General features: G+C 41.5%; 1 protein-coding gene across 1 annotated transcript; it reads left to right on the top strand.

Annotated features, from left to right (window-relative positions):
• The first annotated feature begins 557 nt into the window (after positions 1–557).
• Positions 558–8,224, top strand: ptpmt1 (protein tyrosine phosphatase mitochondrial 1). The gene is made up of 3 exons (XM_078549574.1): positions 558–734; positions 4,877–5,068; positions 7,297–8,224. The coding sequence occupies exons 1-3, from the start codon at positions 636–638 to the stop codon at positions 7,462–7,464; spliced, it is 459 nt and encodes a 152-aa protein (XP_078405700.1). The 5' UTR covers positions 558–635; the 3' UTR covers positions 7,465–8,224.
• The last annotated feature ends 4,001 nt before the right edge of the window (positions 8,225–12,225 follow it).

Raw genomic sequence — 12,225 nt, 5'->3', positions numbered from 1 at the left:
AAGTATTTGGATTGCCCCCAATTCACTCTGTACTCAGTGAATAACATGTTTCTCAAGTCTGTCATTATAATTATATCCTTCCGTCCCCAGTATCTATTTACTCGTCCTGCACTGTACTCAGTGTGACCAGCCCTGGGAACGAGGACTCATTCCATTGTCCCAATGTCCTTTCTACAATAGAGTGCCCAAAACCACACACAGCACTCCAACTGCTAACTCATGTCATTGCTTCCTTTCCTTTTGTTATGATGCTATGTATATAAAATAAACCATCACATTTACCTGATGTTCAGTTCTGTTTTTAACCATCTATGTGCCTGTACCTGCAGATCTATGTTCCTCTGATCCATTTCAGATTTTAGCCGTGTGTATTTTCACTTCCCAATATGTGCTACTTCATATTTTTCTCTCTCAACTCTATATTTGGTATATTGCTGCACAATCCCCTAACCCAACTCTGGCCTTCTGTCTGCTTTCATGTTCTTGAGTTTATCAGACCCCGGATTTGTATTATCAGGAAGTTTTGATGATTTCTCTATGCTAATATCCAGATTGTTCCTTCTGCCCTTGGCACACAAATCCAAGAAGCTTCCATTTACTTCTGCTCTCTGCTTTCTATCCTTCAGTAATTCTTAATGTGTTTGGACTTGCAGTTAGTGAGAAAAGAGAATGTGCGAGGAGTGATAACCATGACTGAAGCATATGAAACCAAATTCTTTGTAAACACAGCCAAGGTGAGTAGAAATGAAACATAAAAAATGAGATTTCCCAGGAGTTAATGTACCGTTCAGAGTGAAACTCTGAGCTGGGGGAGCACATTCCTCTGGTGTAGTGCTGGAAAAATACAAAACAAAACTCAGCTTTGAGATAAGGCAGTAATATTTTTATGGTTTTTGTAATTTGTGAAAAAACATGCTGTAATACTAGTCTGTGTCATTGATTGTGACCAGGTGTTTTCATACTTCACTCTTACACTGTGTTGTTTCCATGAAACACTCAGAAATGTGACTGAACAATATCATGTGTCAAATCAAATAAGGAGAATTGCAAGGTAATGATTTTAGTAAGAATCGTGATATCAAGAAACAGCTGAAGGTATTGGATACGGCAAAGGCTATGGGCCCCTGACAATGTTTCTGCAATAGTACTGAAGATTTGTGCTCCAGAACTTGCTGCACCCCTAGCCAAGCTGTTCCAGTACAGCTACAGCACTAGCATCTACCTGGCAATGTGGAAAACTGCCCAGGTACATCCTGTACACAAAAAGCCGGGCGAATACAACCCGGCCAATTTCCACCCCGTCCCATCAGTCTACTCTCAATCATCAGTAAAGTGATGGAGGGGGTCATCAACAGTGCAATCTACCTACAGCAATAATCAGCTCAGATATTCAGACTGTGTCCTGCCAGGGCCACTCAGCTCCTGACCTCATTACAGCCTTGGTTCAAACATGGACAAAAGACCTGAAATCCAGAGGTGAGGTGAGAGTGACTGTCCTTGACATCAAGGTTGCATTTGACCGAGTTTGGCATCAAGGAACCCTTTAAAAACTGGAGTCAAGGGGAATCTGGGAAAACTCTCATCTGGTTGGAGTTATACCTAGCATGAAGGAAGATGATTGTGGTTGTTGGAGGTCAGTAATCTCAGCTCCAGGACATCACTGCAGGAGTTCCTCAGGGTAGTGCCCTCGGCCCAACCATCTTCAGCTGCTTCATCAATGACCTTCCTTCCATCATAAGGTCAGAAGTGGGGATGTTTGCTGATGATTGCACATTGTTCAGCACCATTCGCAACTCCTCAGATACTGAAGCAGTCCATGCCCAAATGCAGCAAGACCTGGACAATATCCAGGTTTGGGTTGAGAAGTGGCAAGTAACATTTGAGCCACACAAGTGCCAGGCAATAACAATCTCCAACAAGAGAGAATCTAACTATTGCCCTTTGATGTGCAATGGCATTACCATCACTGAATCCTCCACTATCAACATCCTCGGGGTTGCCATTGACCAGAAACTGAACTGGACTAGCCATGTAAATATTGTGGCTACAAGAGCAGGTCAGAGGCTAGGAATCCTATGGCGAGTAACTCACCTCCTGACTCCCCAGAGCATGTCCACCAACTACAAGGGCACAAGTCAGGAGTGTGATGGAATACTCTACTTGCCTGGATCAGTGCAGCTCCCACAACACTCAAGAAGCTTAACACCATCCAGGACAAAGCAGTCCACTTGATTGGCACCACATCCACAAACATTCACTCCCTCCACTACCGACGCACAGTAGCAGCAGTGTGTACCATCTACAAGATGCACTGCAGGAATTTATCAAGGCTCATTCGACAGCACCTTCCAAACCCACGACCATTACCATCTAGAAGGACAAGGGCAGCAGATAGATGGGAGGACCACCACCTGCAAGTTCCCCTCCAAGCCACTCACCATCCTGACTTGGAAATATATCACCGTTCCTTCACTGTCACTGGGTCAAAATCCTGGAACACCCTCCCTAATTGCACTGTGGTGTACCTACAACACAGGGACTGCAGCAGTTCAAGAAGGCAGCTCACCATCACCTTCTCAAGGGCAATTAGGGATGGGCAATAAATGCTGGCCCAGCCAGCAAAGCCCACATTCCTTGAATGAATAATAAAAAAAAAATCTGCCCAGGCTTTGCAGTTCTGCTCATTCATGTGATTAGCAGACATGGGGCAGAATTTTACGTTTCCCCCCGGCAGGTTGGTAGGTGGGGGAGTAGGGGAAGGGGGCCTTCCCTCTGGGCTCCCACACACCCCAACCTCTCTGCAATTTTATGGTGGGATGAGCAATGCCTAGGCCAGCGCTGCTATTGCGCCAATTGAGGCGCTTGAATGGCCAATGAATGACTATTTAAGGGCCATTTTCTGCCCTGCCTCAATTTAGGCAGGTGGGAGGAGTTCAGGGGCAGGGGGAAGCCCAGAAAGTGACCCTACCCTGATCTTGGATGGGAAGCCCAGAAATTGACCCTGCTCAGGTCTTGGGTGGGAAGTGGGCTGGTGGGCGCCTCCGTTAACAGCCTCCTTTAAACATTGCTGCCCAGCATGTTTCACTCTACAGCAATGGACAAACTGAACATTGGCCAATTCGCTTTCCTCCTTTGGCTTGGGTGCTATGTTTTGATGGTGCTGTTATTACTCCCTTCGAATTTCCTTAGCATCTGTTTCATTGCTTTTTGTGATCTGCAAGCTAATGAAAATGAAAAATATATGTCAAATGCAGAACCTGTAGTAAGATGAGATTTATGTTACTGGCTTTGTTGCACAAACAGGACCATGTTTTAGAGGAGGAACCCGTTAGCATTGTGGTGCAGTTGGAAATTTCCACTTGCACACAGTAACACAAAGTGCATCCTTTTGAAGATTTTGTATTTATGTGAATGCTTTCTTCTATTTATTCTGCAGAAGTATGTTTATTTTTATGAGAGAGAAAACCCAGCACAAGTATGGAGTGCTACTAAGCAGTGTGGCAATATGTGCAGATTTTTATTTTCTTATGTACATGTGTAGGTAAATATGCTGTGCCTGTGGAGTCTAAGGGATGAAAGAGTAAAGGTGTTATCTCTTTGCATTTGTAATGAGGCCTATGGTGGGTTTTAGTTTACAAGCAAACAGTAGATTTGAAATTTACATTTGGGGTTAAGTGTTGAAGTTGATATGTAGCTATTGCATTTCAAAAGAGATTCAAGGGTATAAACGAACATTTTCATCTTACAGGAGATTCATGCGTAAACAGGGGCAGACATTTTAAATATTGATCCAAAGTAGAGGAAGCATAGGAACTTAAAAGGTTTTAATATTTGGGGAACCTAAATTTAAAGGGACTTGTGAAGACTATGGAGAACGAAGGTGAAAGGGAAAAAAGTATTTATGAGAACAGATTTTCAGCTGGAGTGAGTTGCTGTGGGGGATGTCTCACTGAAGGCCAGCTCCTGTGTTTTTGGCTGTGGAAGATTTTTTACTGAAGAAAGCAACTCAGTCTTAGGCCAGGAGAATATTTGTCCTGTGAAACAGTTTACTTTGAATCTGCCTTTGGGAAAACCACATCAGTGTCTTGGTTCTGGGAAGTTGTGGATTGCAGTGAAAGGCAATTTCTTGATTTGGTTAATATTTCCCGGTTTTACAGTTAAGAATCTATAAGGGCTGTTGCTGAAAAGATAGTCTCATTGTGTACCTTTGGTAAAACATTGGGGGTTATTTTGTAAGATCTTTTCTAACTGTGTATCTTTTATCTTGTGCGTTTTAGTTTTATCTTTTAATAAACATTTTTTAATTCTTCGAATTTCAAAACTTATCTCTGAAGACCTGTGTTCTGTAACTATCCCTTCATGTTTCTACATACAAGAAAAAATTACAATCAGCCAAGATAGACTTCAGTCTGAGATCTGGTTTGCTCAGCATTAACATCAGCTGTGGTTGTAACAGCAGTTTTGGTTCTGAGTTTTGTATTTCTTGGTATCATCATTAAATGCACAGAATTTCTGCTATGATCATTTGAAGTAAATAGATTTAGAGAACATCAAATGATGTGACCTTTCCAGAATTATTATGCACATGCTGCAAAAAATCTGAAGTGCTGTAATGCATTTGATTGAACAAACCAGTTTTTTTTGAATATCTAGGTTGTCAACCAGTTCTGAGCGTTGTTATTCGAATCTTACACGCTAAGTTCACTGTTGCTTGGCTTTGCCTTGTGACCAGAAGTGTGATTGTTTGACACATTGATTCTATCCTAAGATTAAATACAAGAAATGAAAATTTTATTGAGAAATACAACATTCTTTGAGGTGTTACACTGCATTTGTATGCTTTCAAGTTAAATCCCTAATTGAGGTTGTGTTTCAGGAATGGGAATCATTTGGCGTGGAGCAGTTGTGTCTCAGTACGATCGATATACTTGGAGTACCGAAATTAGAAGATCTGAAAAGGGGTGTTGATTTTGTTACGAAACATGGTAAAAATGGAAGCAGTGTGTATGTGCACTGTAAGGCTGGACGATCTCGCAGTGCCACTATGGTGGCAGCATATTTAATTCATGTATGTTGATTGGTGCTAAAGCTTTTACTATAAATATAAGTAGCATATTTACAAAGAAAGATTACTGTGAGGTAAACTTTGAGTAGGTATTTTGTTTTTGAAAATTTAGAAACTTCAAATTACAAAATCACAGTTGTAATAAGTTATATATCTCTATGTAATTTGAAATGTCCTTTTATTAGTACAATTTAAAAAGTGAAAGAGAGGTAAGTTAAATACTAACACAGGGTATTTGCCTCGTAAACTTCATTTCAAATGCAAGATCAAGTGCAGAGATATATCTTCACTCCAAGCGCCCTTCCCTATTCTTGCTTTTGACCTGTGGTAGGAGGAAGGGGTTCTGGGAGCAGAGGCTAGTTTTGTAAATGCAGCAATGGTAGTGATCCCAGTCTTGCTTCAGAAACCTACTGGTAAAATTTATTTTAAATGGTTTTGAGAGCAGTGTTGTTTGGTACTAAAACAAAATACTGTGGATGCTGGAAATCTGAAATTATAACAAAATGCTGGGAATACTCAGCAGGTCTGGCAGCATCTGTGGACAGAGAAACAAGAGTTAGTGTTTCAGGTCGATGACCTTTCGTCAGAAATGTTAACTCTCTTCCTCCCTGCCTTACCTGCTGTGCATTTCCAGCATTTTCTGTGTTTGTGTTTTTTAGAATATTGAAATGAGTTCAGTAAGAATGGTTATAATTTGTGCATTTTGAAACTCTTAACATTGACCCAATGGCCCAAGTTTGGCTAAGTGTAAACAGTGAAATTTGTGAATTGACAAAGATGAGCAATTTATTTGTCCCTTCCAAAGCTTTCTTAAGTTCAGTGTATCCCAAAACAACATTCACACCTGTAGGGTGTCAGGAAGAGATCATAATTTTCACTGTTATTGGAATTTATTGTAGAGTAATAGTGGGATCTGTGTCTATGTGTGTGTGTGACTTAATTGAATTAAAGGCAACTGGTCTGAAGGCTTTGATGCATTTTTAAATAAACCAGACTAGCTTGAATTCAAAAGAGGTGGTGAAATGTTACACTTAACCAGGGGAAGTTAGGAAACAGTGTGTTTATTTTTCCCAAAGATTACTGGTAAATTTGGTACTATGATAGATTTTATTATCAGAGAAGTAAAATCCAAAGGCATAGTGAAACAATGGGAATTTGCATTCAAAGGGGAAAATATGTATAAAGGAGCGAAGATTGTGTGTAAAGGTAGGCATTCTGAGATCTAACACAAGTATGTAAAGTCTCCCATCTAAGCCTCAAGCTGCTGTCTACAAAGAACTGAAGCTGAGAAAAACTCACTTTGAATTCGACTCTTCAGGGTATTGTGTGTTACTTTGTCTGGGTCTTTTAAAATCTATGTGACTCACTGTTGTCTTAATGGAAGTGTAACTGGGGTTTAGATTAATTAGGGGATTTAGAAGTTATAGTAATTTGTAGATCTATGCATGTGCTTAAAATCATTTCTCTTATTAATGAAGGTTTAATTTAGTTTTGTAAGAAACCTATAAGACTCGCTCTTATTACTACTGAATTCAAGACACGCATCTCGGAATAAGTAAAAATTGCAAATAGTTGTGGCAGCTGCTTCAAGTTTCCCTCTGGGATTTGGGCAGCTTGGCATTTACCATCCACCTGCCATAACAAGGGAAAAGACTATTTTACAGTTTTATCTTTCAGCATTCTTTTAAAGTTGAGAAATTAAACCACAGTAATGTGTACTTGTCTTAACTACTTTGCATTAGATGTTTGATTTGATTGGGCTAACGGTGAATAAAAATGTCATAGGAACTTTATGGATTGGCTTTTACCCTCTCCCCTCCATTCCGCTTTTTATTGTCATTTGTTGTTGTATACTTCCATTCCTTTCCTTTTCCTGTCTCTTCCTCATCTGCCTATCAGCGCTCCCACCCCAATACCCCTACTTGACCTGAATACTGCACTTGATCTTGACTCCCCCATGTGCATCATCTCTGGTGATTGACTTAACTATAAAAAAGCTTACTCTTTTATTGTTAAATGTTCCTAATTAACTAAAGCACCCCTTCCTTTTTACTTCCTGAGAATGTTACAGCCAGAAATATATAATTTCCTGTCCTGCCTGTAACCAAATTTCCATTAAAGATATAACTGAGAGATCATTCTAATTAGCACATCTAACTTCACGTCTTTATTTCTAATGATTTGTGATTAGATTCCTTTCTAACTGTTTACTCCTAAATCCTTTCCTTCAGCTGCATCACTGGAGTCCAAAGAAGGCATGTGATTATATTGCATCAATCAGACCTCACATTCTTATTCGCAGCGGCCAGTTTAAAATTCTGAAGAGCTATTATAGTGAACTGTTCTCAGAGGAACCGGACACCCTGTATGAAGCAAAAGGCACTGCAGCTTTCAAGTAGTAAAGCATGACATTTGTGGACATATAAATGCTTAAACCTTGTAAGTGATTCAAATGGTTTAGATTTGAGAGTGGTAACTGGATAGAATATGATTACAGTGAAGTATCAACTTTCTGTAATAGCTTTCAGAGTCACCAGTTGATATGTTTGTTTCTGTTTGTGTAGAATTGTAGACAGTGGTACAGTTGCACTGTAACTATCAGTTCATTTTGAACTTTTGTTGCGATGTTTGCTAATTATAGACAATGTAAAAGCAACTTAGTCCAGGGAGCATAGTTCTTATTTTTGAAAAATTTTCAGAGATACTAGGAAATTGATAATGCCCTTTAATAATTTCAGTGAAATTTAATGTAACATCAGTTTTCTGAACTAGCCCTCACTTATACAGTAAATTCTGTATTGCAGTGTTTTCGAGGAGTTAACTTGGGCCAGTAAAAGGATATTTCACTTTTTCAGATCATTTGTTAAACGGAAACACTTTGACGTCTCCTGTCACCTGAATAAAACAGTAAAAGAACAGTACTTTTGTTACTTATCTGATTGTAAGCGTTAGCTGAATGGGGTTAATTCCATAATCCCAGGTTCCCAGGAAGCAGCCTTTTTTTCTTGCAGGGAACTTTGACTTGCTCCTTGCTGAGGCTATGGGATTGCAGGATCACTCCTAAAACATACCCATGATAAATTGGGTTATGATGTATAATGTATAAAATGTATTTCACTGTTGTATTGCAATTAAACAGTTTTACATTTGTAGATCATTTCATTGAATTTAGTAAAATTAATTATTTCCTGTTTGTAGATTTAGGCAACACTAGTTTTGATTTTTTCTTTTGGTAACTGGCACTGTGCACTTCTATGTAGAAATTTGGGAGAGTGCTTTGCAATATTTAATAACTTATACCTGGTATAACTCAAAAGTGACTCAATTAGTTAAAAGGCAATTTTCCATCATGGAGAAGGTAGTGAATGATCAGAGGGAATGAAACTTATAAATAGCCATTTAATAACTTCAGATACTTTAATCAATAGCCATTTAATGATACTGCAATGGCAAACTACCACTGACAAAAACTGACATGAAAATAGTTTAGGGTGAAGCATCAGCAGAAAGTGAGCCAAGTACCTGCCTTTGGACTGGGCAGACATGAATGTAGGAGAGAATGCTTTGCAGTAGAACTATCTCACAAATAGTGAACATGTTTCATTCAAATGAAATAGTAGAACCTTTAAAGTCTGCTACAATATAATTCTACGTAAATTACATATAGTTGTTTGGTGGTATGGAACTTGAGCATTGCTGAAAAAGTTTTTTTGTCAAAGCTTTTCATGCACTCGTCAAGACAATTCGCAAGAATACCAAATGTAAAGGGAACAAAAATTCATACTGTATGAGAAGAGATTGCTGATTGGTTGGCAAATGGACAGTGATTGGTAGAGGCATCGCCATGGAGAATGCACCAGTTGATGGTGACTGACAGTTAACTGCTGAGCATTGTTTGAAATTTAAACAGAGTGGCAGCTACTATGCAGTTGCAACATAAGTGGCACTCGCCGTTAATGATGCTGCCGTCAAGCCAAAAAGATGTTCTTTTTATCACACAAACGAGTAATCTGCTTTGTGAATTTCAGTGCCAGTGCGATGCTAGGTGTGTAGGCCGAAGATCCCAAAGACTACGGGATCGTATTAAACAGCATATCCCTTCCGCTGTTTGCAACGGGCAGGGTACAGACTATACCCAATCAACCCGTGCTTGCAAAACTTAAAACAGCATCCAACATTAGATGTGATTCTGTGATTGGACAACATTTGCTAAATAATCCTGTGTTAAGAATTATGCTGACAACCAATTTAAGATTGTCAGTTTGGGCTCTCAGTGTGATGCATTTGTGTGTACTGGAAGCTACATATGGCATATACACAGGACCATGACAGAGAGAATGTACACACGTTGCACTTGTTGCAGCAAAAAAATAAGTGACAGCCTTTCATTGCTCAAGGCTTTGCCCTGAGGAATGAACCAATCAGAGTCAAGCTACCTGGTTTAAATTTCAAATGTCAGTCACCATCAAGCAGTGTATTCTCTATGGCAATGCCTCTACCAATCAGGATCTACTTGCCAACCAATCAGCACTCTCTTCTCATACAGTATAAACTGTTGTTCGCTTTACATTTGGTGTTGGAGTGCATTGTTCTGATGAGTGAAAGACGAAAAACTTTGACAAAAATGTATTTTTTTCAACAACTTACATATGTTAGAACTGAAGAGTCATATTCAGCTCAAAACATTAATTGTTCCTCTGCCCACAGTGCTGCCAGACTTGCTGAGTATTTCCAGCACTTTGTTTTTATTTTGCTGTCTATACGCCCGTTATGTAAGGGTAGCATAAAAGTCATGAAGTATTCGAACACCACCAAACACTGCTAATATGCTGTTATTTTATTTGTTCATAGGATGTGGGCATTTCTAGTAGCATTTATTGCCCATTCTTAATTGCCCTTGAGAAGGCGATGTGAGCTGTCGCCTTGAACATATGCAGTCCATGTATTTTTGGTGCTCCTGTTAGGTAGGGAGTTCCAGGATATTTACCCAGCGACAATGGGGGAATGACAATATCGTTCCCAGTTGGGATGGTGTGTAACTGGGAGGGAAACTTGCAGGTGATGGTGTTCCCATGTGCGTGCAGCCCTTGTGCTTCTAGGCAGTGGAGGTCACAGGTTTGGAAGGTGTTGTTGAAGAAGCCTTGCTGAGTTGTTTCAGTAGATGGTAGACACTGCAGCTATGGTGGTGGATTGGATGCTAGTCAACTGGGCTGGTTTGTTGCATGTAGGTTTGAACTGTTTTATTGAACAGGATTTATTTGGATGATGAGATTTACCACCCCATCAAAAATGTTGGCATGGAACATACCCCTGCCTGACAGCCATTTAATGCTTCTTGGAGCGTTAATTGGTAGGAGGTGGGACTTTGGCCCCATCTGGGGAGGATATCCCACCTGAGAGAGCTGCGGCCCAGTCTGATTGGCTGCCAGTCCCAGCAGCACCACCGGGATGGTGGCCACCAGAGGGTCGACATCCAGTCCCAGTGAAGAAGAGCCAGAATCTGGACAGAAGGGGTTTATTTTGGTGGGGCTGGTGCAGGAGGTCCTAGGGGGGATATGGAGGAGAATAGCGGCTGAGTTCTGGTGGGGCTGCCTGTGAATGAGGTGCCCCAACCATCCTTCCCCAGGCCTCAGCACACTCTTTAAAAAAAAAAACCTGCCCAGCTTCCAACCCCATCCCTGCCAGACCATGAGGTTACAGGTTGTGGTTGAGTATAATTCTGCTGATAACCCACAGCGCTTCATGTTTTGAGTTGCTAGATCGGTTTGAAACCTACCCGGTTTAGCACGATGGTAGTGTCACACAACAAAGTATGAAGATGGAACATTGTATGTAAAAGCATTATACACAGAATCACATATCATAATAGATTGACTGGACTTGAGGGAAGGATTTAAAAAAAAACTTGCATTTGTATCACACCTTCCACAACCTCATGACATCCCAAAGCATTTTAGAGCCAGTGAAACACTTTTGCAGTGTAGTCACTGTTATAGTGTAGGAAACACAGCAGCCAGTTTGCACACAGCAAGGTTACATTAATAGCAATGTGATAATGACCAAATAATTTGTTTTTCTGATGTCAATTGAGGGATAGATGTTGACCAGAACACAGGGAGAGCTCCTTTGTTTATCCAAACTGTGCCAAAATCTTCAGTTATGAGAATTTCCAACTCTTGTAACTTTAGCAAAGTTGATAATTAACATCTCTCTCCTTCCACAATTTCTTTAGTTACTTACTGTCTTCTTCACCTTGTTCTGTGCTGCATGCACTCCTAGTGGTCAGAGGGGGGGGGGGGGGGGGAGGAGGGAGGTTACCCACGTTAAGGTCTGTTAATATAACTTGGTGAAAAGTGATCGTCCTGAGATTTTCTCTTGAGTTCCCAGTAAAAATTGGAAACTCGGGGTTTGCATTGAATGCTGTCCCGCTGACGGGTTTGAAGGTGGGGCAGAGGCAGATTACATCCAATGGATGACCTGCCTGCCCATCCCTTGCCCCAACTGCAATTTACCAGTGGCAAGGGTGACTTTGAGCAGCCCACCCACCTTTTGGCCAATTGAGGCCCTAAAGTGAGCAATTAATGTCCACTTACGGGCCGCATCCCACCAGCACTGCTAGGGTTCAACTGGTGCCAGGAGAGGCCCAAGACGAATGTGCAGCCTAACAAGTTTCCCTTGTGGGCAGGGTCCCTCCTTAATGGGTCCTCTGGGCCCATCGGAACCCCCCCTCCCTGGATTTAATGAAAGCTGCAGTTCCCCCTCTCCAGCTTTTTAGTGGGGGGTGGGGGGGAACTGCAGTGTCCATTAAATCCAGCCCTTGGAGTGTGCTTCTTACAGATGCAATGACGTGCAGCTCCTGTTTATAGAGCAGAGGGGCCTCGGTGGCTCCTTCCAGGCGTTGCCCGTCTTTTACCAGGACCTGATCAAAGTCCGGAACGTGGTTGCCTTGCGATGCAGCTCTCCCCCATCAGGAGTAGCGGCTATCGTCAGAGAGCCGCTGCTCAGGAATCCGCCCCTCCGTCCCTTTCAGTGGCTGGCGGAGAGGAGGGCTGTGGCTGCCGGGGTGACCAGGATCGGGGACGTGCTGGGTGGCGGAGGACTGGGCTGGATGCTCCCGCAGGAGTTGGCGCGCCGCGCGTCAGTGAGTGTCCAGGTCGCAG

This window comes from Cetorhinus maximus, chromosome 9, assembly GCF_964194155.1.
Source record: "Cetorhinus maximus chromosome 9, sCetMax3.hap1.1, whole genome shotgun sequence".
NCBI classification, from domain to species: Eukaryota; Metazoa; Chordata; class Chondrichthyes; order Lamniformes; family Cetorhinidae; genus Cetorhinus; species Cetorhinus maximus.
The sequence above is the reverse complement of the archived record's forward strand: the minus strand, read 5'-3'. Positions and strand labels throughout refer to the sequence as shown.

Excerpts from the sequence above, each read along its gene's own strand:
- ptpmt1 (XM_078549574.1), top strand. The coding sequence starts at position 636 with ATGTGTTTGGACTTGCAGTTAGTGAGAAAAGAGAATGTGCGAGGAGTG. Across the intron at positions 735-4,876 it reads TCTTTGTAAACACAGCCAAG|GAATGGGAATCATTTGGCGT; the intron begins GTGAGTAGAAAT and ends GTTGTGTTTCAG. Across the intron at positions 5,069-7,296 it reads TGGCAGCATATTTAATTCAT|CTGCATCACTGGAGTCCAAA; the intron begins GTATGTTGATTG and ends CCTTTCCTTCAG.